The 25305-nt window shown below is 33.9% G+C and overlaps 1 protein-coding gene across 11 annotated transcripts in view; it reads left to right on the forward strand.

Annotated features, from left to right (window-relative positions):
- SLC4A7 (solute carrier family 4 member 7) overlaps positions 1 to 25305 on the forward strand; it is a 115566-nt gene that overhangs the window by 24045 nt on the left and 66216 nt on the right. For 9 of the 11 annotated variants that reach the window (XM_074268066.1, XM_074268067.1, XM_074268070.1 and 6 more), the window contains exons 2-3: positions 18252 to 18333; positions 24358 to 24504. In XM_074268066.1, the coding sequence (XP_074124167.1) occupies positions 18252 to 18333; positions 24358 to 24504 (229 nt within the window). Of the gene's footprint in view, positions 1 to 1647; positions 2024 to 18251; positions 18334 to 19017; positions 19409 to 24357; positions 24505 to 25305 lie in introns of those variants that run through there. The other 2 variants (XM_074268063.1, XM_074268073.1) reach the window with 2 other exon arrangements.

Genomic DNA, 25305 nt, shown 5'->3' on the forward strand with positions numbered 1-25305 from the left:
TCCCCTCAAACATCAAACATGCCCTCTGAAGCTATTTTAAATGAGGTTTATGTGTATCTTGTAGCTAAGTGATGGTAAGGGGGTGAAGGGACCTTGAATAATCATTTTTTCTAATCACAGGTAAAATATAACTCTTAGAAATCATTGGTAGTTGTGTTAACTCTTGTATCTCTTAAGGATTTCTTTCCTCCTCCCACACCCCACTTTATCATTGTTTATAATTTGTTATTCAAAATATGTTGTAAATTCTATATTATAATACATTGTGATGCTTCAAAACCATCTTTGTATAAAAATTAGGGAATGCTCAAACTACTTTATTGTTCAAATATTGGTTTCATTGTATTAAATAGATAACATTTATCTTTCATTGGTGGAAGATATGTAGTTGTAAAATATTAATGAAAATTTAAATACATAGTCTTAGACATTTTTCCCTTCTACTAAAATGTATTATTAACAGATTTTAAAATAATGAATCCAATGACATTTAAATTGAAAGTAATTGGTATTTAAGTTGCTTTTAAGTCAGCTTCTCATATTTGCTTTTTAATTCTTGAAATCAGAGGATACAATCCATAGGTCTTATTTGTAAGTATTTAAAAGTTCATGTAGAATTTTTATGAAAAAAGCTCCTACAAGCCATTAAAGAGTCCATGGGAAGACTGTCCTGGGTTTATCGAGCTTACATGTTGCAGAAAGGGAAATATGAAATCATTGACTAGAAGATATTTTGAAAAGTTTTCTAGTAAATAATGTTAGATTATAATAGAAGTTGATATTTCAATTGATAGCTGCACTTGGAACTTCTGTTACATAAATCTTGATTTGGGATTTGAAAAGTCTATAGTGTTTCATGTTCAGTCATTAAATATCCAATTTTTCTGTCATGATTTAAAAAATATGCAGTTTTGAAGGATTGAAGATAATAAAGATTAGTTACAAAATGAAAAAAGGATATTTTTAGGCTCTCTAGTTCTTGGAGAAGTTGAAGCTGTAGATGTTTATATTTTGTACATGAAGGTCACACATATTTGCTTCTTGCCAAAATTGTCAGGGTCATAAGTAGAGTACTTTCAGTAAATAAACAGTGAATTATGCTTTGTGCCAATTAAAGTGCACCTTAGAGCATATAGCTGTTTTTTTCACTGAATGCATTTCATTGATGAATATTACTACAAGATTAATTAAGAATAAGAAGTAGTTAATTTATGGAATTAAGAAATATTTTTCTTTTATTAAAAATGTGTCATGTTTTGTAGTTTACATCCATCCATAAGGATGTGATACTATTAGTAATTTATACTAAAAAATGCACTTCTTGTAACTTGTTTTAGTATTTTCAATTTCTGTGAAGTACACTTGATATTTATTTTTACCTAGTTTTTCACATATTATAATAGAAATATTTATGTATACTTAAGTATACTCAGTTGCTCTTGCTAAGTCCTGCAATAGAAAGATAATTCTTAATACTTCATTGATTTATTTCAACATATTGAATTAGCATCAATAAACTGTTCAGGTAAAAACACAGTTTTTCATACTACTGATACTGATGTTGAAATAACATAAATAGATTTAGTTCATTTTTGGAAGGGGAAAAGCTAAACCACACTGACTTAATGATGTAGAAAACTATTCTCTTAGAATTATTGCATCTTATAATTCAGTTTTCTACAATATTTTAGGAAGTTTTAAGCAGAAATTTCACTGTCAAAGGTCTGGTTTTTTTTGAGTTGAAATTGAAGAAAAGCAAGTGTGCCATATCTGCTATTCTCTGACCCTGGCTGAGATATGGTTTATTGGCTTGGAAGATTAAGGAGCCTTAGAAGAAAGTGATTGGCTGTAGAATAAAGAGCAACTTAGTAGTATTCATCTCCGTTAAAGCCCAGTGACCTCAATCAGACATGTCCTTAGAGGCTCTGAGCTATTCAGGAGCCTCAGTACATTACAGTATTAAAAACAAGTATCATCCTTATACCTAACTATGGAGAGAGTCCACCTGCAGAAGAAGGCATCTGTATGTAAACAGCTGGGGAGGGTTTGGGGTGCGGGGGCTATCTTGATTTTCTTTTCTTTGTTTTCCTTCTCTTTTCTAAATATATCTTTGAATGTTTAGTAGTAAAAAGTGAAGAAAAAACCAGGACTAACAGTACTGACTCAGAATAGTATCATGCTTTGTGTCCTTGGCTGTTCAAATAATCTCTAGAAAAATGAATAAATCTTGTGTCTAGTGTTTGTAGCATCTTTATTAGAGTCGGGAGGCATTTATGAGGAATAATTTCAGCTTAGATGACGTTTCTTATTTTCTTTTGCCCAAAATGGTGCAGAAAAGATAATTTTAGAACTTTAGGTTTTGAAAATAATTTGATTGTTCTTTGCCAAGCCATGTAGCTCATTTGGTTTTAGTCATCAGGGGACTTTAGGGGCCCAAAAGTTCAATTTTCTCTGACTTATAGCCTTCATCTACTAGTTTATGTAATTCAAAAAATGAATGTATGATAGGGATTATTTCTCGAACTATTTTGTTAAACTAAGTTTTGTGATATTTAAGATGCTGAAAGCAGTGTTTGGGATGCCAAGCTTAATTAACTTGTTTTGGTGATCTTAATAACTGTAGAATTTTATTTTTTAAAGTAAGGTATATGCTTTAAAGCCATGTTTTTTTCTCATTTTAACTAGTCTCATACTCCCTAAGTTGGTTACTTGTTAGAGGGTGACCACCAAAACTGTCAGGTATGGAGATTTTTTCCCTAGCTATTTTTAGTATTCCGTTTATATGCCCAGTGCTATAGGAATGAAAAAGAAAAGCACCTGTCTAGTTCCAAGTTTAAAAATAGCCACAACATACTGTTAACAGATTGAAATGTGAACTTATCCTTAAATAAGTAATGCAGTTAAACATTCGGGGCCATGAACTATTACTATATTGTTTCTAAATCAGTTTTTAAAAGAGAATTTAATTACATTGTATTTAAATAAAAGACACATATAGATTTCTTTTTTAATAGGACTAGGAATACAAAGTATTTTTCTCTTCAGGTTCCTCCCATTCGTTTCCTGGAAGAATAAAATAATTTTATGTTAAATATTTTCTAGCATAAGTTTGTGTTTGATGCTTCAGCCATGCATAATTATTACTTTATTTTTATAATCTAATATGATAGTGGAGATGAAGTGGTAGCTAAGTGGTTTCCCAGGTGAGAAGATCTATGGACCTGAGAGTCCTGAAAACTTGAATACAAATCCTGTTCCAAACTCTTATTAGTTGTTTGATTTTTGGCAGGAAACAACCTGTTTCAGTTTCTTTTTCTAGACTTGTGAAATCAAATGAGATAATCTAGCAAGTATTTGCAAACCTTAAAGAGCTGTGTAAATACTGTTCAGTTGTTTTTCAATCGTGATCTCATTTGAGGTTTTTTTTGGGGAAAAATACTAGAGTGGCCATTTCCTTCTCAAGTTCATTTTACAGATGAGGTAATTGAGGCAAATAGGGTGATGTGACTTACTTAGGGTCACACAGAGAGTGTCTGAGGCCAGATTTGAACTTAGGAAGACGAATCTTCTTGACTCCAGACTCCAGTTACCTCTAAAAATGCTAATACTAATACTATCGATTCCTGGCCATCCTGCAATAATAACTTATCCATAATCCTCTCGTATTTGCTGCAGGGGGTCCTCCTTGTTTCCTTGCAACCAATGGGGGTTATGAGCTGTTTTCTTCACTACATGATTGGCCTACTTTTTCAGCTACTTGTCTTCTCTTGTCTTTTGTGCTGTATCTGCTGTGTCCCAAGTCTTGTGCTACGCTTTGAGGATAAAGATGTAAAAATAAGAAAGTCCACCCTCAAGGAGCTTTCATTCTACTGGAAGATATCAGAGAAAATTTTGGCTTGTCTAAGATTACACTCACTAGAATTTGGCCAAGAAAGCAGATCGTCTAATTCCCAAGTTCAGTTTTCTTTCCACTACACTGTGATGTGTGTTTTAACTTCTGTGTACATTTTATAGTACATTAAGCTAATGGAAGATAGTACAATATGTTTTTGCCCCTTTGATAGGACTTGATGCATAATTTCAAATTATTTTTATAGTTCATAAATGCTATTTATATTTGTGAAATTTGGGAAAAATCTGGTTTATGTTAAAATTTCATTTAGAAATGCATTTTTTGAATATGATAATTTAAAATTTTTAATAGCTATATAAAATACAAGAAAAAAAAGAATTGTACACGAATCTTAAATACATATAATTTCCTTTTTTTAAGTATATAACTTCAGTGCCTTTCCAAGCTGCATGGCACAGTTCTTATTGGGAAAATGCTTCTTTTGGGGGGCACAGGGAGTGTTATAGGGAACTCTTAATAAATAAATACTTATGAAAGACGCTGGAATCTGCCCCAGAACTTCAAAACTAAATGAAATGCTCAGGGTTCCTGGGTCACTTATCAGAATATATATAAATAAACTTTATGGCAATATATAACAAATCAAGTAATTTCAAGGAAGGCTCTTAACAATCAGGGGAAATAGGTATCAAAAAAAGTCTTGTACAGGAAATCAGTAAATATTAAATGCCTACTCCATGCCGGAAATGACATGTGAGGGAGGCTGAGGATTTTATAAGGGAGAAGTGAGGAGGGGTAACATTACAGTCAAGTTGAGCCCTTTGCCCCAAAAAGTACAGATTTAGGGAGATGAAATCCTGCACTCAAGGAGAGTGAGCCAGTGGGGAGTGAAATAGTATGTTAAGGAAAAGGAGGCAGGCAGGGTGGGACCCTCTTTGGGGAGGCCTTCACAGTTGAGGGTGAGGCATTCATATTTATCCTGTAGGTGAAAGGAAGCTGTGGAAGATTGCTGTTGGAAGAATGACATCATTAGATTTTGGGCTCTTGGCATTTCCTTGGAAGTGAAAGTGGAGGCTCAGGTTATGTTGTTAAATCATCATTGGAATAACTTCTGGACAGAGTCCTTAATCACACTCTTTTTCCACATTTTAGTGACATCAGTTTCTTGCATTTCCCTCAGTTCCTAGTGCTGGGCTTTACTCATAATGCCTGGTGAATTGTTAAGTTTCATGAAAACTGGATGGGATCTTGTGTGTCAGCATCTGCTTCAGTCCTTACCTGCAACATGATTCTCTTAGAGTATCATCAGCTGGTTATGTGACTTCAGCTTAAAATTCAGTGGTGGTGAACTTTTGGGCAGCTCTAATGTTCAGAAAGGTTTTCTCTTTTTGAGATATTTGCCTTCTTCAAATTTTAATTTTAACAGATATTATGTATCTACTATGTAGTAAAGCATAAAGATAGGTGTGGGATTTATACAGACAGGATTTCCTTTCTTCAAGTATCATACTTTCTAAAATGTATGCAGATTTGAAAAGCAAACAGTTAATCTTATGAGTTGGCCTCTTTGACTCAAGCATTAAGTGAAAGAAGAGGGAAAGGGATAGATATCTAGGTGGAGCTGTATTCTAGAGAGGTTTTAAAAATACCAGATTTAGGAGTTACAAATTTCAATTTAAGAAGCTGGAATTTAGAGCAGAGGTAATGAGAACCTGAAGGAGGATCCTGTACATATGAATAAAGCAGAGTTGGTTTTAATAGCTCTGGTGTAGGGAAAGGAACAAGACTTGACATTGACCTCATATGGGTAGAGAAAGTTTGAATCAAAGATGATCTTTAAAACCGATTTTTCAAAACTTATGTTTACCATTAAGAAGGAAAAACATAGGTATGACTTTAAATTTGGCCAACATGATGGGTGGGAATTTATTTTGAAAGATTAATTCTTCACTTTACAGTGATTTTCTGCTTATGTATGAGATTGAATCACCATAATTAATCCATATTTCTATAAAAAGTGGTTTCAGTAATTTAAATTTTGTAATTTCCTTTTAATTCCTGACAAACGCTAAATTAAATCCAGTAATAGGAACAATTAAATTCTTTAAGTAGATACTATACTATTTCAGAGGATAGAACTTATTATGCTTTCTTGACATAAAACCTTCTTGTGTCTATATGTATATAGTGTCACTGTGAACCAGATTAAAATGTTACTGGGGAAAATGCTTAACAGAATAAATAAAAATACAACACAGATAATGTTAGTTTATGGTTTTCTAAGTCACCAGGGAGCTGTTTCTATTGGCACATTGCTCTACAGTGTACCCAGCAAGTGATCATTTTGCCTCTACCTAATGGTTCTCTTAATGGGAGGTCTTGTTGCTTAAGGCACTTGCTTGGCTAACTCAAAGAGCTAAATGTTTTATCATATAATCTTGGTTATTAGTTCAGGAAGAATCAGTATCCTATTGAAAAAAAAACATTGCATTTTGGCTGCATTGAATTCTAAAGATGACTTTTAAATAAGTAATATAATATTTTTTTAATTTACAAAGAAATATATAGGAATCCTATGAAATAAATCCCGTATTAGAAATATTTTTGGTGGATATTGGGGAGAACAAGAAAGTAGTTATTTTTCATCTAAGATTTTTGGACAAACTTTGAAAGGGTAAATCAAAAAGTCCTGAAATAGATGGGAGATTGATAATTGCATTTAATATTTTGTAGTTAAGGTATAGACACTGATTTTTGTATTCTTAATTTCTTTAGCAGCTATCACTTACACAGAAATGCTTTCCATGTTATCTCATTGGATCCTCCTAGCTATCTTGGAAGGTGCTATTATCATTCCTATTTTACAGATCAGGAGACAGGTTACATGACTTGTCCAAGGTTACACTGCTTAAGGAAATATTTGAGGCAGAATTAGAATTCAAGTCTTCCTGATCTTCAGTCCAGTATTTTTACCTCTGTGCCACATAGTTGCTGCTTGAGAGATCAGAAATGTTTAACACTAGATTGATATCAATGATAATGCAAATTGAAGAAAATTCTATTTTTTCCCCTTTTTCCTTTTTTTGCTACCATAAAAAAGTACTGCTATGAATGTTTTGTATCTACAGGGTCTCGTCTGTGTTTGATCTACTTGTAGGCATATACCTAGTAGTAGCATCTTAGGGTAAAAAATCTGAACAGTTCAGTCACTCATAATTCCAACTTGACTTACAGAATTTGTTAGACCAATTTATATCATTAACAATATTATCAGTATTCTTGACTTTCTGTAGAGCTTCTGGCATTGACTGTTGACTTTTGTTGTTTTTGTGAATTTGCCAGAAATAGATTGAGTTCTCAGAGTTGGTTTAATTTGAATTTCTTTCCTTATTAGTGATAACAACACAGTCTTTGCCATGGTCTTTGGAAGGACACTAAGGTATAGCATAGTTTCAGGTTTGCATTGGGGTGGGTGGGTGGGGGGATGAGACTTGATATCACTTCTAGGATCAAACACAGAGTTTTCCCAGCTGGTTTCTTCCTGTCTTTCCAGGCTCCTTCTATCTTCCTCGTTGGTCTCTGTGGCTCTGTGACCCTGGCTTCCTAGCATTCCTCCCATATGTGTTGTCACTGGGTGTTTTCCATGCCTGTGTCCTGGCCTCTTGGACCTTCTCAAGTTCCAGTTAAAATCCCATACCCGACAAGAAGTATTTGCTAATCTTCCTTATTCCCTATGCCTCTCTTCCTTCTCTTAAATATCTCAGATTTATTAGTGCATAACTGTTTTTGTGGCTTCTTTGTTAGATTGAGAACTCTTCAAGAGAAGAGACTGCTTTTTGGGGGGCAGAGGGGATAGGCTTTTGTGGGAGGGGTTGGTCTTTGGTATCCTCAGTTCTTAGCAGTGCCTAGCATTTAATGAATTAATAAACAGACTGCCTTATCCACTGCTACCATATTAATCTTCCTAAAGATACCTTATAAGAATTCTAACAATTCTAATCAGTACTGTCATGTTAATTCCATTACCTACAAGTTTTCTATAATTCTCTTTTCCTTTGTAGAGTGAAATCTGAACTCCTTATCTAGTATTCAGAAGTCATGATGTGACTGCAATCCTTTTTTTTCCCCAAAAATGTCATACTTTTCTTAGATGTTTTCTTAAGAAGGGAACTGTATATAACTGTTAAAATAATTAGGCTCATTTTTAACATAAAGGTATTGTAATGGCCCTTGAAGTTCACATTATTTTTTTCTTTGATTTTAGAGAATTAATTTTAAACAGAAGGTTAGGAGTTCAGATGAAATAGTTCCAATTAGGAAAAACCCTAACTTTCAGCAGAGTTGTTGCTGAAGCAGAGTACATAGAGTTGTACTCTATGCCTAAATTTATATTTCTTTCTACCTCTAATTTTTTGTGGTTTTCAGATTTACTGGAATTGGTTGGGTAATAATACAGCAGATTTTTATACTGTCTGTAGATAGAATCACTGGAAGGGAAAGTTGAGGAAACAACAGATTTTTTTTCTTGTCATTTTCTCAATTTTTAGTTAGAGGAATGCACTGCTGGTATCAGCCTTCTGAAGTTCTTCTAGAGTTCATGTCCTTCCTCAGTATGTCAGTATTATCACCATCTCTTTTCTATGAGCTGCTGGGGTGGGGTTGGGGAGCTGGTTCTTGGCTCTCCTCTGTCTAGCATTCTGAGATTACTCCATATTATGTGATAAATCAACATTAGTTCAAGGAGGGGTTTGGTTCTGATGGATTCAGTCGAAAAGCTTTCTCATATAACAGAAGTGGTTATTTAAGGGAGTGAAGATATCTGTTGAGCTCTACCCTTACCTGTTTGGAAATTAGAGAGGATGCCCATCCATGGAAGGAATTCCCATAACACAACTCACAAATGATCATTCACCGTTTTCCTGAAGATCTTTAGAGAAGGGAACCCTCTACTCTCTGAGACAGCTCATTCTACTTTTGTGTTGCTGTATTAGCAAGTTTTTCCTGATATCCATCCAATCTAAATTTGCTTTTTTGCAGCTTCTTACTCCCTTGGTCTTGTCCTCTGGAGCTCAGCAGAGCAAGTTGAATTCCTCCTCCATATGACAGCCCTTCAAATACTTGAAAGAAATAATCAGGTGTCTCCTGAATCTCCCCTTAACCCATGTTTTTTTTAAGGGTAGTTAGTTCCTTCAGCTGATCTTCTTTGTTCTCTCATGTCCATTCTCTACTATATCTATAGCTCTCTTAAATAAGTGGTGTGCAGAACTGAACACAGCTCTCCATGATAGAGTAGATGATAGAGTATAATGGGGTAGGCTTTCACTTTCCCCTTTCTGAAAATTTATAACCCTTGTTACACAGCTCAGAATCCTACTGGGGTTTTTGATTTTTGGAGGTTCTAACCCTGCTACTTAGTTGAGTTTGAAGTTCATTAAGAATCCCAGGTTTTTGTCAGGAAGCACTCTTTTTTTTTTCTTGTCTCCCTAGACACATACTTGTGAAGACAAGCCATTTTTGTACACTAGTGTATGACTTTGTGTCTCTTAAATATCATTTAAATTTTTGTTGAAATATTTTAGCTGTGTCTTAGACTTCTGTTGACCCCATTTGGCTTTTTCTTGACAGAAATTCTGGAATAATTGGTCATTTCTTTCTTCAGTTCATTTTATATATGAAGAAACTGAGGTAAACAAGATGAAGTAACTTGCCCCAAAACAAAATTTTATTTACTGCTTCAGACTGTCAGAGTCCTTTTGGATTTTTGCTTTGTTTTCCAGTGTATTAGTGCTCTCAGTCTCTGTCTCAATCCTTTTATCTGCAGAAATGATAAACATATATTTCTAATTGTGCTGATAAAAGTGGGTCCTTATATTCTTTTTTATAAGGACCAAATTTTTCCATTTAATAGATTTGATCAATTATTATTATTATTAATTTTTTTGAGAGGCAGTTGGGGTGAAGTGACTAGTAACTATTAAGTGTCTGAGGTGAGATTTGAGCTCAGTCCTCCTGACTCTAGGGCTGGTGCTCTATCCATTATAGCTCCCCCTAGCTGTTTTGACTCAATCGATTATTAATCATATTTGGCTCATATTGACTATTTTCTTAAGAAGGAGTTTGTTCTTTCATAATATATGATTCTCTTGGGGAAATATATAATATAGGGCCCCTCATCCTCCTTTACCTTGGGAATCAGAGAAATCCAAGAGGAATGAGTCTTCCAAAATCCTCTGATTTTCTCTTGTGTTCTCTTTGGAACAGAAGTTAGTGTCTCAACCCTGGAGGGTTAGCTGATAAAATTATCAAGTTTTTTTCAGGTTTTTTTTTTTTTTAATAGGCGATGTATCAATAACAATAGGAATGCTTTTCAGAATTTCTAAGTTGACAGTGTTTTGATCTTGAATCAATATTTTGATACTTATTTTCACTATAATTTGAGTTCCAAATTTGAGTGTTTTTTTCCTCAGTAAATGGTAGAATGATAAATTTGAATATATGAATAGAATTTGTTTTTATGACAAGGCTGCTTTATTTCTGAATACTGTATCTTTGTATACAGTTAGAAATTCATTTTCCTGTTTGTAAATATATCACTAGAATTGAGTTAAGATAACAAAGGACATTAGTAATCATTTCTAAAAAGCTACATATTATTGTCCTGTATGTTTATTTTTCATTTGCCTTTAGTTTAAAAGAAAAGCAAATGTAGGTTAAAGGGCATGCTGAGAACATGATGCATTAAATTTTAAAAAGTTATAATGAAAATGTTAAAAAATTGTTCCTTGCAAAGCAGGGGATTCTAATCTTTTTTTTTTTTAATCATAGGTTTCTTCTCAGAATAATTTTTTAAACACACAAAATAAAATACATAGGATTACAAGAAAAACCAATTATATTGAAATACTTATCAGAATAATAAAAATATTCACAAACCCCATATTTTCTAAAGATAAAAAAAACTACATTCTGACATTTTAGCATAGAATGCTTTTGAGGACAACTGTTTATTCTGTTTTAATTTCAAATATCCAAGATGTAATTATACCATTCTGAGGGAGTACTTATGGCTAGCATTGAAATATGTTATTTCTGATTTGGGGATTGGCCTTAAGAATGACTAGTCTCATAAATTATCCTTAAATGCCCAGTCTAGTACTCTCTTCTCCCTTTCTTCCTTCTAAATGCTTGACTAGTATTTTAAGTCCCTGCTGGAAATGCCATCTAGTTAATAAGTGCATGATAAGGCAAGAATAGTAAGGACAATGATACTAAATGATTAAGGCAATTTTAATAAAGCAAGCACTAGAAAGCCACTGAGATTTATGGCATTCAGTGGGTTTCCTTTGCCAAATTGTAGAAGCACAATCTGTTTGCTCCCTAATTGATGATTTTATCTGCATTTGTTGCATGATATATATAGATATAGATATATATCTTTTCATTTTTTTTGCCTTTATGTAGTTTTGGGTCTGTCTCTATAGATATTACTTATCAGAGTATGTTATTTTAATCTTTTGTTACCCAGAAAAATAGTAGCTTGGGCAATTAACAACTTTTAAAGTTTATATTCCTGATGCTTTTGTTAGTGATAACATACAAAATACATACCATAGCTTTAATTTGGATAAATGTGTGGGAAAAGAAGCCATTTTGGAATTCTTTGCTAAGCTTTTTTGCCTTTAGAACATTCAGTTTTATATTTATAGCCTTGTGCCTAATGTGTATTCATGCCTATTCCTGAAGTTGGCATTGTTCCTGTTTGGAAGGTGGTATGTCAGCTTAACTCATTCACACCTGTTTAACAAATTTGCCAAAAATGATCTATAGGGATTCAAGGAAGGAGAAATATATTTGCGGCTTGTTCCCCTGGGACTTTCAGCACCATAGATTATATTTCACTTAGCATCTAGGGAACTTTAAAAAATTGCCAAATATCCAAAGGCAAGGCATTTGACTTTACTTTTATAAAGGTAATCCTATAGTAGCTAATATTATTATGATGTTATTTCTGTTAGGAAGCAGCTGTATTTGAAAATTTATGTTCGCAAGGGATTTTTCTGCTCCATGGAAGAAGTTAGCAATCACTTAACAGCTGAGCTTGACACTTTTTTAGGTGACATTCAATAATCACTTTATTGGTCTAGCAATTAATTCTTTTGATCCAGAAGTATTTCTCTATTCTTCTTCCTTTCAGATGGATGAGGTCCAAAATCAAGGACTTTTTAGGGGTGCCATGTGGAGAATGGTGTAACAGCATCAAAAGTATTTTTGGCTTCCCCCACCTTTATAAAATTATTTGATCTGCTTTGTACGACATTGCAGGACAGAGTCCCTCCTAGTTTAAGCATAAGAGTTCAGATGGTGAAAGTGTCATCCTCTTTTTTTTAGCAGCTAAAGAATTTCTTCTGGAAACACAAATATGCTACCTAAGTAGCTACTAAACTGCTGAAACTGCAAGTCAGTCCATAATTTAAAGGCATTGTAAAACAACAAAGAATTTTTTTCAGTATTAACTTTATTTTGGTATTGAAAAATTGTTATGTAGTTATTTTGCTGTGCTAAATCTTTTCATGTATGAATAAATGGGTATTGATTCTGGAAAAATGTTATATTTCTGATTGTAGAACATTGGTAACCAAATCTAAAATCAAATTGACTGTTTTTCCCTCCTTTGGTAGGACTAAGTTGCTGAGGGAAGATGAGCAATCAGATACAGGATCCCCTCAAGTTAAAAACATTTAACAACCCAAATGTGGGATCTTAGGGTTAGAGGATAGCAGATAGAGTTCTCATTTATTGCCTTTATTTTACAATTCACAGAACCAGCCAAATAGAAAAAGCACCTTTTCTCATTATGAATAGAGGTATGCTGTTCTGGATCTGGATTATCTAACCATTATTTTATAGAGGCAGAAAAAATTGGAAATTCATCTGGGAGAATAAATGGTCAAAAATATTCAGAGAATCAGTGGGGGAAAATGTGAAAGTAGTCTAGCAGTTTTAGATTTCATGCTGTACTAAGAACCAGTAGTACTAGCTAAGAAAATAGGGTTTTAGATCAATGGAATTGTTTAGATATACAGTAGCAAATTTCCATAATAACTTAGTTTTTAATAAGCCCAAAGAGCAAACCTTTCCAGGTAAGAATTCAATATTTGAAAAAAACTTTCTGGGAAAATTGGAAAATTATTTGGGAAAAACTAAGCATAGAACAATATCTTATGTGTATCAAGGTAATGTCAAAATGGGTATTAGGTTGGGACATAAAAGATGTGACACCTTAAACAGTTAGGGGAGCATGCAATATTTTCTCTCTCTGATCTGTGAGGAAAAAAAGAGAACAGTTTATAACCAAACCAAAATATCTCAGGTTATATTTTTGATTACATAAAAAAACTTTTGGACAAATAAAATTAATGTATCCAAAATTAGATGGAAAACAGAACACTAGAAAAGAGTTTTTTCCATCAAGTTCTCAAATAAATAGAGAACTGAGACAAATTTATAAAAATAAGAGCCAGTCCCCATTTGATAAATGGTCAAAATGGTTTTCAGAAGAAGAGATCAAAACTATCAGTGTTTCCATAAAACTGTTCTAAATTACTTCTGATTAGAAAAATGAAAATGAAAACAGTTCTGAGACACCACCTTACAACTTTGGGATTGAGACATGACAGAAAAGGAAAGGAGAAATGGAAAAATTTTGAGGGGGTAGAAAAAGACTCACATGTACAAAAATACAGAAATTCTTTTTGTGCTGGCAAAGAATTGGAAATTGAGGGGACGCCTACCAGTTGAGGAATGATTGAATAAGTTGCAGTATATGATTATAGTGAAATACTATTATGCTCTAAGAAATGATGAGCAGAATGATTTCAGAAAAACCTAGGAAGCAAAGTGAGCAGAACCAGAACATTGTATGCAGTAACAGCAATTATTATAAGGATGATCAACTCTGAAAGACTTAGCTACTCTGAACAAGATAATGATCCAAAACAGTTCCAAAGGACTCAAGATGAAAAATGTTATCTACCTCCAGAGAGAGAAGTGATGAACTTTGAAAGCAGAGTGAAGCATAGTTTTTTTTTTTTAATTCTCTTTTTAAAAAATTATTTTCATTGTTCGTGGCTTATGGGGAATTTTTTTTTAACGATTTCACATGTGTAATCAACATAAAATTGTCTTCTGAAGGAAGAAGAGGGAAATATTTTTAAAAGGGTAAAAATTATAGAGTTGTTCTTTTAAGCTATCATTTATTAAATTCTCTGTATAGGATAGTCCTAGGTTTTGAGGATACAAACACAGAAGATTGTTCCCCCCCTTTTTTGCTGGTCTTTGAGAGTAGAGGCCAAAGGATACAGTAATAACATAGTACTGATGTATAAGGCCTCACCAAAGGTCCTCAGAGTCCATCTAATCTGTCTTGTTATTGAGCAATGACCTAGTCTTCAAGTAGAGGAGCTCCCCTTCCTAGGCTTTCCTCTTTGTAGGTGGCCCTGAAGCTGAGGGGGGTGGCCTGGGTCATCTTCTTTCTTCTGGAACCCTTTTCTCTTGATTTAGCCCAAGTCTAGGTTAACTCACTTTTTGGTTTTATTGGCACTCTGGTCTTTTTATATATAAAGTCCACCAAAATCCTGAAAATCTTTTCAGATGAATTACTCTCTAGTCAGAGCTTGAGATTTGGAGCAAGTGAAAGTGGCAAAGAAAAGCTCCAGACATTGTGCCCTGGGACTATTGGAAGCATATTCTTCTGTGGCAGAATTTCTTGTGTTACAAAGTGCTTAATAAACATTTGTCAAATTGATTTGGAGAAGAAACCACTTTGAGTTAGAAGTATTGGAAAAATTAATGTCTGACTTCTCAGGAACAGCCAGAGAAGCAAAGGACTAAAGGATGTAGGGTGGAGAAGTGAGCTCCATTTTATTTTATTTTACTTTATTATTATTATTATTATTATTATTATTATTATTTTTCTGAGGCTGGGGTTAAGTGACTTGCTCAGGGTCACATAACTAGGAAGTGTTAAGTGTCTGAGACCAGATTTGAACTCTGGTCCTCCTGAATTTGAGGCTGGTGCTCTATCCACTGCGTCACCTAGCTGCCCCGGTGAGCTCCATTTTAACTCCTCAACCAAACAGGAAACTTGTCCGCCATCATAGAGTCCCAGTGACTTGGCTCCTCAAACCTCTATGCCTTATGTGGGTGCTCTCTAAATGATCCACCAGCAGGGGCAAATGCAAGCAGGATCAAAAGTCTCGAGCATGTCTTTACACCTGGTTTCTTGTGTGAATGGATTACAGTAATTATAATTGGTTGTAATGATGACTGAAGGGTGTATAAAAATGGAAGTATTTTCTAAAGGAAGATAAAATTATTTTTAGTGTCATTTTAGAATCATAGTGGGAAGCTTCACAGATATTGTTTATAGTTGACTGATGTGGATTGCGGTGAGTCCTTAAATATTTCATAGCCTCCTAAATAAAAACCACTATTACTAAAGAGTTCTGCCTAACTCAGGGAAAACCAAGCAGATGAAGGTTGTTACTGAGAAACAAATAGAGAGGGAGCACATGGAGCTGATCTACTACCAGTATCTTGGTCTTGTACAATAACCCAGTCTTAGAATCAGATATCGTAGGAAGAAGTGAGCATCAAATTGCCTCGCTGAAATTGTGTAGCGTATCTCCAATCCTTTCCCTGAAACAAAAATGCATTTTTGAAATATTCATATTTATGATCCTGCTTTGTGACTAGCAATCATAGCGTACTATAATCTATTTGAAGAATCCTAGTATCATAAATGGAAAGTTGGAAGGGTGTCTTGCCCTGTGCCCCAAGTCAAAATTGAAGATTGTGCACAAGACAACTGAGCATCTGATAGTATATTGTGTTGGAGGAATTGGGCCCTTGTGGTATCTTAGGAGACATTATCTAAAAGGTAATGGGAAGCAGTGGAGTGCAGTGAATAAAGGGAGTCTGTTTCATGTCCCTCTGCTGACAAAGTTAATTATGATTTGGATCAGTCACTTAATTTCTTGAAGCCTAAGCTTTCTGATTGATAAGATGAGGAACTGTTAGCTTTAAATGTATATTAGATGCTAAATATAATCATAGGAAGTGGGTGATAAGATGGACAATCTGTTTTCTTGATTCCTACATAATGTTAAGAGACCTAAAGGAAAGACTCTAGTGGCAAGGTAAGCTGGGAAGAGCTGCAGTGATTGAGACAGCATGGACTGATCTCAGTGGAGGAAACAACAAAATTTGATTGATGTTTCAAAACAAGGAATCACTAGAACATCTTTATTCAAAATGTTTTAAATTAAAAATACACTGTAGTCTATAGATACCCATTTTGGCCTCTTCTATATCCTCTTCAGATCTTTTTGAAAAGGCAGTTATATATGTATGTGCATTTTTTCTTCTGTAGTATGATTTAATTGACCACACATCTATTTACTTTTTAAATTAAGTATAAATGGCAAGAAAATAATAATTCTAGGTTTTAAATCCTTACTTTTTAGTAGTAATAATCCTGGTATTTGAACTCTGATTTTCTTTCATAAGAAAAGTAAAACTTTTAAATAATTGCATTTGGTTATTTACATAAAATATTTAATCTATTTATTGTTTTATTACATTCCTAAAGTCCTTATTCTTTTTTCTTTGCTGTTCCCTATTAATAAAATATAGAAACATATTAATTAATTTTGATAGGATTTGATATATCCTTTTTCTCGGTATGAATTTATTTGCACATGGAACTTTCATTTGAATGTGATCGTTTTAGGTGGCCAGATCAGTGAGACTATGATGGAAACACAAATTTCTTGCCAATATTCTCACAGATATTAAAGTACTAACTTCAAAGTCTTATTTTTGATAATTTGAATACTTTTTAACCACAGTCCAGTATAGATGAGTTTAGCATTACCTTTGAATGAGAGGACTCAAGAGGTCAAAAAGGAAAATAAAGAACTTGATAGCTTATGGTGCTCCTCCTCATCCCTTCCCATCTTGTTCTTGATTTTAATACATTAAATTCTGATGGAACACTTTTTGTTTTCTAAGGAAGTGAACACTCCTTATGTGAATACTAGCATTCTGGATGGCCTTTACTTAATCAATTCTTTACTTTTGCTATATTATAATAATAGTTGTAACTTTATAGGAGAATCTGTTTGACCTTAGAAAGCATTTTTTATTTCCAAATTCTATCTATATTCTTTTTTTGAGTTAATTGCTTTAGATTGAGTCATGGCAATTTCTTACTGTGTGGTTGTTTTAATAGAAGTTGGAGAAAAAAACAAATTTGAGAGAACTGGTATATTAAACAATCTCATTCATTCTTATAGTTGTAGCTGTAGGATTATAGCATCACTTGGGATACTTCATGATCCAAGCATTTGATTCAATCAAATGGATCTGCAATCTCATTGGTTTAGAAGGTCCCTTCAGTGATTTATCAAACATGTCTTCTCATTCTTCACGACTTGGGGTCTTTTCACAAATTTGCTGTGGAGGTTTATCTAGTGTGCTAAAAGAACCCTTTGTGATTTTTCTTTTTGTTAAGGTATTTAGTTTGGCTAATGTCTCCCCTTTGGTGTTTGGATTATCAAAAGGAGATCTAAGGTCAAATGACATTTTTTGATATTGAGGGTATTGTCATGATGAGTCATTTCCCACAAGTACTTGTACAGGCCCTCTCATAGCGTATCTCTGTTCTCCTCTTCCCTTCCCCTCCTGAGAGACACCCATCCACCTTTCTCACCTTACTGTACTTTACTAGTTCTTTCTTTCTCATATGAGTTAACTTTCTTTTCCTAGTTAACATTTGATTATATCCAGTTTCCTATTCTATTACCTTAAGATCTAGCTCCTTTGCAAAAGTGAATAATTGTGTCCTAATGCTTTCCTTTTAGTTTACTATTTAAAGGCTGTGTGATATTGATTGTTTGGGTACTTTTTCTGTTTATGGAGATCAGAATTGAATTGGTCTATGGCTTAGTGGTTTCATAAGTCAATATAACTCTTGTACTCTCCAAGCATCTTGGAACTGAACTTAGCCAACAAGGACTTTAGCCGGCTGAGGCCTGTCCCTGAAGTTTTTCTACCTTAGTTGGACCAGGTTGTTTTTATGTTTACTGAATTAGCTTTGGAAAATCTCTTAGTGAAGGAAATATGTACATGTCACATGTGTGTGATACCTCATTTTTCATGTGATTGGCCATAAACAAATCCCTTCCTTATTTTAATTAAGTAACTCAGGATTTCCAGTTCTTTGGACATTGGTACAGCCCCTCCTTACTCCTCTGGACATACTCACCTGTACATGCCCCTTTCCCATTAGATGAATGAATGAATGACTAAATGACCTTTATGTGCTTTTTGTGTTTAGGGTCCTGATGAAGAAGCAGTCGTAGATCTTGGAAAAACCAGTTCAACCATTAATACCAAATTTGAAAAAGAAGAACTAGAAAGTAAGTACTTGAACATAATTAAGTCTGTAATAATGTATAGTATAACCCTATGCCTGATGGCTCTTAATAAGTAGGACTTTTAAAATTTATACATTTATTGAAAAGCTTGGCTTATGTACTGTGTTCTCACTTTTCTTTATAAAATCCCATTTTAAATTAGTGGTGACTGATCAGAGTTCAGGACATTGTTCAGATGTTACAGATATATGGCAGTTTTAGAGTCTTGGAATTACAAAATTTGGGAACTGAGCTTAAAGTTGGAATAAAAAGAAGCCTGGAACAGTCACTTTCCCATTTTTTACTTCTGATAAAAAAATAGGATCATAAATTTTGAGCCTTGAGTTGTTTAGTCTGTTCCCCTCAATGAACAGATCAGATGAGTGGAGCCTGCCATCATGTTCTTTATCCATAGATTTCACCCAAACTGAACAGTTGGCCTTCATTCCAGAAATCCGTGGTTTCTTTAGCATATACCTTTTCCCAGCAAAGGCTGCGGCTGCTTCTGGGTCTTAGTAGCCATTGTTGCTGTGGCTAAAACATATCTTTAACAGATGGCATTTTCTGCTTAATATGACCTTTAAGAAGCTGTGCCACTTGTGTTCTAAAATGGGACTAGGGATTTATGAAGAAATTAGCTATAATTTATAAAGAGCTAAATTATCCTTAACAATCATTTTGTAGTGATGTTATTAGTCTTCAAATTCTTTACTAAGGCTCAGATGCATAAGAAAGAATCGTACTGAGCTCACTAGATAATGTCTTGTCTTACCTATTCCTCTTGCTGCAAATATCCCTCAGCATAAAGTAACATATTCTTCTTGTTGCTGGTTCCCTCCCACCCCTTTCTGGACTAGTTCTTAGTTTAAGACTTCTCCTTTCAGGATTTGAATGTTGTGGTTCTCCCTCATCACATGGATGTGCGTAGATTTGTATGCCAAAGGGACTGCAGGAGTCATTGGTGGAACCCCTCAAGAATGCCTGAAATGAACCATTTGTTCTATTTGTGAAGACCCAGCTCTTTGCTCCTTGTCTACAGAAGATTTCTTAATTGTTTCATTCTCAGAAATGTGAGAAAGTGAGTGATTGTAAGAAAAAACCTTTTCCTTTCTTTGATAGCTAGATGGTTACTGATATCATGTAAATGGCCAGCTAGGTGGTGCTGTGAGTAGAGAGCTGAGCCTGAAGTCAAGAAGATGAGAGTTCAGATGCAAGATTAAACATTTATTAACTGTGTGGACTGAACACTCAATATGAGTCAAGTGATGCTGCCGCTGAGATCTTGGGTTGCGTTTAGAGGAGCAGGGAGAATAGGAAGGTAGTAGTTTTACTCTCCTCAGTCTTTAAATAGGAGTATTGTGTTCTGTTTCTGGCATCACAACTTAAGAAGGACATTAATAAGCTAGAGAGAGTCCAGAGGTAAGTGATCAGGCATGATGAAGGGCCTTGGTTCATGTTGTGTAAAGATTGGTGGAATGAACTGGGGTTGTTTAATCTGTGGAAGAGAAAACTTGGAGAGAGTTGCCTTTGACTGTTTGAAGGACTTCTAGGATTAGTCTTGTTCCTTTTGGCCCTGAAGAGAAGAATGAAGTTGAGTTGGCAGAAAGCAGTTTAACCTTGATAATATTTGTTAGCAATTAAGAGTTAGCCAGAAGTGCACTAGAGTAGACTACTTCAGAGGTGGTGAATTCCTGTCCTTCTTGGAGTTCTAGCATATGGGTATTCTTACTATATTAGTGTCTGCCTTGCCTATTTCAAGTCATCCATTCCATCCTGCCCATCTATTTATTTTAATAGCCATTAATGTGTCTCTCTAGTGTTGTAATATTGTAATTGACTTGTAAGATTAATTCTTCTACATTATGCTCTTCCATGAATATAAATTGTGTAGCAACTCCAGCAAAAGATGAGCTTTTTTCAATGCCATTGCAATTAAGTTACCAAAAAATTAATTTTATTCAGCTAGAAAAAATAATAGAATTCATTTGGAAGAAGAAAAGGTCAAGAATAACAAAGAAATTGATGAAAAAATGTAAAGGAAGGTTTAGTAGCATCAGATTGTAAACTATATTATAAGGCAAAAAAATTCAAATTATTAAATCTGTCTGAAACTAATTAAAAAATAGAAAGGTAGATCAATGGAACAGAATATCTAGTGTTTGACAAATATCAAGATTTAAATTTTGGGGATTAAAAAGTGTTTTTTTTTAACAAATAAAACCAACATATCCAATATTAAAAGGAAAGCAAAAAATTGCGGGGGGAGACTTTCAAAAAAACAGTTTTTTGAGTAAAGAATTCATTTCACAAGTACATCAAGAGCTTTGCCAAATTTATAAGAACTTAAGTTGAATTCCCCAGTTGATAAATGGTCAAAGGATATGAAGACGCAGTTTTTCAATGAAGAAATCAAAACTATAGGCAGATGAAGATTTAAATAATTATTAATTAGAGAAAAGCAAATTAAGATAACTTTGAGATAATCAACATACACCCATCGTATCAGCTAAAATGATACAAGAAAATGACAAATGGTGAAGATGTGGAAAAAAATTGAGGCATCAGTACATTGTTAGTGGTACTATGATTTGATCCAGTCATTTTTGAAAGCAATCTGGAATTATGCCCAAAGAGTTAAAAAAAAAAAAACTGATTATGCCCCTTCACTCAGCAATACCACTATTAGGTCTGTTTGCCAAAGTAATCAGGGAAAAAGGGGAAATACCCTGTATGTTTGAAAATACTTATGAGCTCTCTGTGGTAACAAAGAACTGCAAATTGAGAAAATGCCCATCATCTGGGGAAATGGTTAAACAACTTGTGGAATATGATTGTGATGTAATACTATTTTAATTAATTAGGAGCAGGTTGATTTAGAAAAACATGTAAAGACCTGTACAAAATAATGAAAACTGAAATGAGCAGAACAGCAATATTGCTCAGAGAATAAGTATGAATGACTAAATTATCCTGCGTGTTATAAATATGCAAATCAATCACAAAGGAAGTATAAAGGAAGAAGCTTTCTACCTCTAGAGAATGAAGTGATAAATATGTATGGTTTCATATAAATACATATGCACATACATATATAGATATATACATAGACACACATAAAATCTTTGTTATATGGTGGCCTTTACTAGTGCAGGAGAAGGAGGAAGAGAGACAATTTGTAGTTTAAAGAGTAGCAGATAAATAAAAAGAAAAAAAAAGATGAGCTTTAAAAAAATAGCAAAATGGGGTTCATTAAAAACTTAGAGTACTTAGGAATCTGTACTTGCCCCTTTGTTTTACATTTTTTGATGACTTTGATCAAAATATAGAAAGCTCCCTGATGACTTTTTTTGTCTACTTTTTTCTTCCTACTCCTTAAATATACTCATCCTGAAGATTCGTCTGTCTGTAAGACTTTATTCTCTTGTCATTCCCTTCATAGGTGATGAAAATAAATCCTTATGGATATATCACCTCACATTTCCAGATACATGTTTTTTCTTTTTTGTCTGCCACTTCTTCCAATTTAATACCTCCAATTTAATATTTTGAAGCCCAAGTTTGTCATTTTTCCTCCCAAACTTGCTTGTTTTTCTCCTGGTTATATAACTCCACTTAACATTATATTTGGCTTTTGTTAGGATTATTACTGAGTGCTAAGTCGGTACTTAACATTCTCTAGCTCAGAGTTTACACTCTGAGTTCAAACCTTTGAGGGAGTTTACACCTTTAAAGGAGCTCACTCATTGGTCCTTTAAGGAGTTCCCACAAGCCCATGGAGTACCCACAAGCCCATTCTCTGGGAGGATATAAGGAGCCAACATTGAGTCTGGAGGAGGTCTGGAGTGAGTCAAGATTTCTTTCTCATGTCTATCTTTGTGCTGGCTGGAGGCTTTGGATTCAGAGGGAGCTGGAGAGAAGATTTGGAAAGAGACAGTAAAGGACTTTAATTCCTGGCTGCATTTTGGGGATTACTGGTACTGGAACTAAAACTAAAGCTGCCTCCCCAGAAGCTTCTCAAGAGATCTTCTCCCAGAGAATGATCACAATCCAGAGACAGCAGAACTTGACATTTTGGCTCCCAACATGAGGCAAGGACTTTTGCTTATCCTGACTCTGGCTGATTCTGAGCCCTTCAGGGAGCTAGCCCGGACTTTACAGGCTTTCTTTGTCTTTATCCTAATAATTTTATCAGTTGTCAAGCCCTGTAATTGTACCCTAGAAATATCTCTTAAATTATACTTTGGTTTGTCGTTTCCCATTACCTCTTTTCTGGACTATTATAATGGTCTATTAACTGGTCTTGTTTCTAGTCCCTCTTTTCCTTAATCTTCCTGTTGATATTTATCTAATTTCCCTAAGACCCTTTAACTGATCATGCTAGTGTCTGGAACTTGGAGTGTCTTACCTTTGCTTACCAGATGAAATGGTGATGGTAACCGCTATATCAGGCCACATTTAGTATGGGCTTTAGAGTTTACAAAGCTTTTTATATACATACTATAACAGATGATTATATACTTGCTACACTTTTACATACATAAGTTTATATACATAATATAACAAATGATGTAGCATTATTTCACATATGATGGAGCTGAGACAGAATAGGAAGAGAATCTGCATAGTTTGCAAACAGCCTCAGAAGCAGGCCTTCCAAGCATATGACCAGATAAGGTTACCTTTCACATAAAACCCCTGGCCACTTAAAGATTCTTTCTTTGTCGCTGTGGTCTGCTCTTCTTGTCTCATTAAGTGGGCCATTTGTTGTTTTTCTCCTAGCCTTTCCTTCCCCTGCACTTCCCACTATCCTGTCCTGGATTGTAAGTTTAAGTGCAAAGACTCTTTATCTGTATTCATCAGTGGTTTCCTAATGCTCCAACAGAGTAGATATTAAGTAAACCACATTTATTAAAGTAGATATGATTTGCAAAAATTCTTGGAAATTATTTCTTTCAATCATGACTTTGAGTATTGGAGTTTTTCATATTATAGCAGATCAACTTAAAAATATTACATTAAAATTAGAATTCTTTGGAGTACTCTGGTAAATTCACACAAAATGAGTCTTGCTGCAACAATGCTGAATGCTATTGATCTTCACCTCATTTTCCTAATTTAATTGTCTGATCCTGCAACTCTTCTCAGCTCAGCTCAATATATTCTCTCTCTGAAAAAAATTCATTTTCTGAAATAATTTTTTTTTATAAAATTCAAAAACAACTCACAAAGGGGTTACATAACTGAATGTGAGCATCATGATAAAGGTAACAGAAATAAGAAGTTTCTAAACTCAAGGACCACAAATTAATTCAAAATTAAACATGTAATAAATCGCAGGTATTTTTGGTATCACCTGCCCATGAACTTTCCTGCAGTGTTGGTTCTTGAACACACGTAAATTTTGTGCATGCTCTCATGCCTTGTAGTGCAAAGAAATGAAGCCAGAAATCCTTCAGCTTAGATTGAGACTGGATTGTGTAAAAAGTTTTTAGGTGAAAAGGGGCCAAAAGAGAAACGTTTAAGAAATCCTGATCTAGAGGATCTTAAAAGGTCCTAATTGAGGTATAAGAAAATTCATTGGTTTCATGAAATTTGTTTTGAAGTATCCTCAGAAGCTTTAAGAAACATCCATTTTTCTATATTCAAACTGGTTTCAGTTTATTTTTATTATATTCATGAATACATTTCCTTTTAAAGTTCTTGACTAGCTAAAGTTGATTACTCTTTGATAAATTATATCTCTAATTTGAGAAATGGTGGAAATGTTGCTGCCCTGAACTTCTAAATATTTTTATTAAGCTTGCAAATTTATGCTTACAATTGTTTTCTTTTTTTTTTAGTAGCTTTGTTTTTGTTGAGTACCATTCTATTTGAACCACAGAGAAAAAAAGGAGTAAATAAAGAACATCATTGCATTTTGGTTTATGTGGCAACTGAATAGTTTGCATTTAGAACAAATTCTACTATATTGTATTTATATACTGTTATGGGATTTTTAATATATCTTTTGGTGCATTTTCAAAACAGGTCATCGAGCTGTGTATATTGGTGTGCATGTTCCGTTTAGTAAAGAAAGTCGCCGACGTCATAGACATCGTGGGCATAAGCATCATCATCGAAGAAGAAAAGACAAAGAATCAGATAAGGAAGATGGCCGTGAATCTCCTTCTTACGGTAAGAGGGATGGGAATTAGTTTTAAGATGGATAAGAGGTAAGAATAGGGATTCAAATAGAAGAATGAAGGAATTTGTGGCTTGGTTATTGAAATGTAAATTGGATGAATTTGTTAGGGATAAGTGGATTGGGGAAAGGTATACTGTAATAAATTTTAGTAAAACATTAAGAGGCCAATATAGTTCTTGGAGTTGTTTGATGTCTTTCTTTAATGGTATAAAGAGATAGAAAATTGTTAACTTTTGACAATTATGTGTTTGTATATATATATATATATTTAAAGCTAATAGATTTTTTAAAAATCACCTATTATACACAGGTATCCTAGATTTATTTTAAGTGATGCTTAGTAGTCTAGAAAAATAATTTATTTTGGAGTCAAAGTTTTTAATGTATTCTGTACACTTTTGTTATGATTGATATTATTTCTTAATTTTTTTTTGCTAAGAAAGAATATTAGGGCCAGTGAAATTAAAAACAAAAAATACTAAAGATGTTTCATCCTTTAAAAACATTTTAAAAATGATGTTAGATGTTGAAAAACCTTTTGACTTTTTTCTTTATAACCAAAAAAGATTGGAGAAAAATGAAAATAAGCCATATCTTTGTAGGATAAAATGGTTTAATCCATGGTGTATAACAAATTCAAAACAATTTATAGAAAAAAAGGTTAATTATCACTTTTTCACCCATCTCTGTTAAAATCAATGTCATTCAAGTTTTTCTATGAAAACTTTTGATTACATGTTTGTCTTATAATGTCCTGAGAAGGCTTTGTAAAAAATTAGAGAATTAGATAA

The sequence above is a fragment of the Sminthopsis crassicaudata genome, chromosome 5 (genome assembly GCF_048593235.1).
Source record: "Sminthopsis crassicaudata isolate SCR6 chromosome 5, ASM4859323v1, whole genome shotgun sequence".
Classification (NCBI taxonomy): domain Eukaryota; kingdom Metazoa; phylum Chordata; class Mammalia; order Dasyuromorphia; family Dasyuridae; genus Sminthopsis; species Sminthopsis crassicaudata.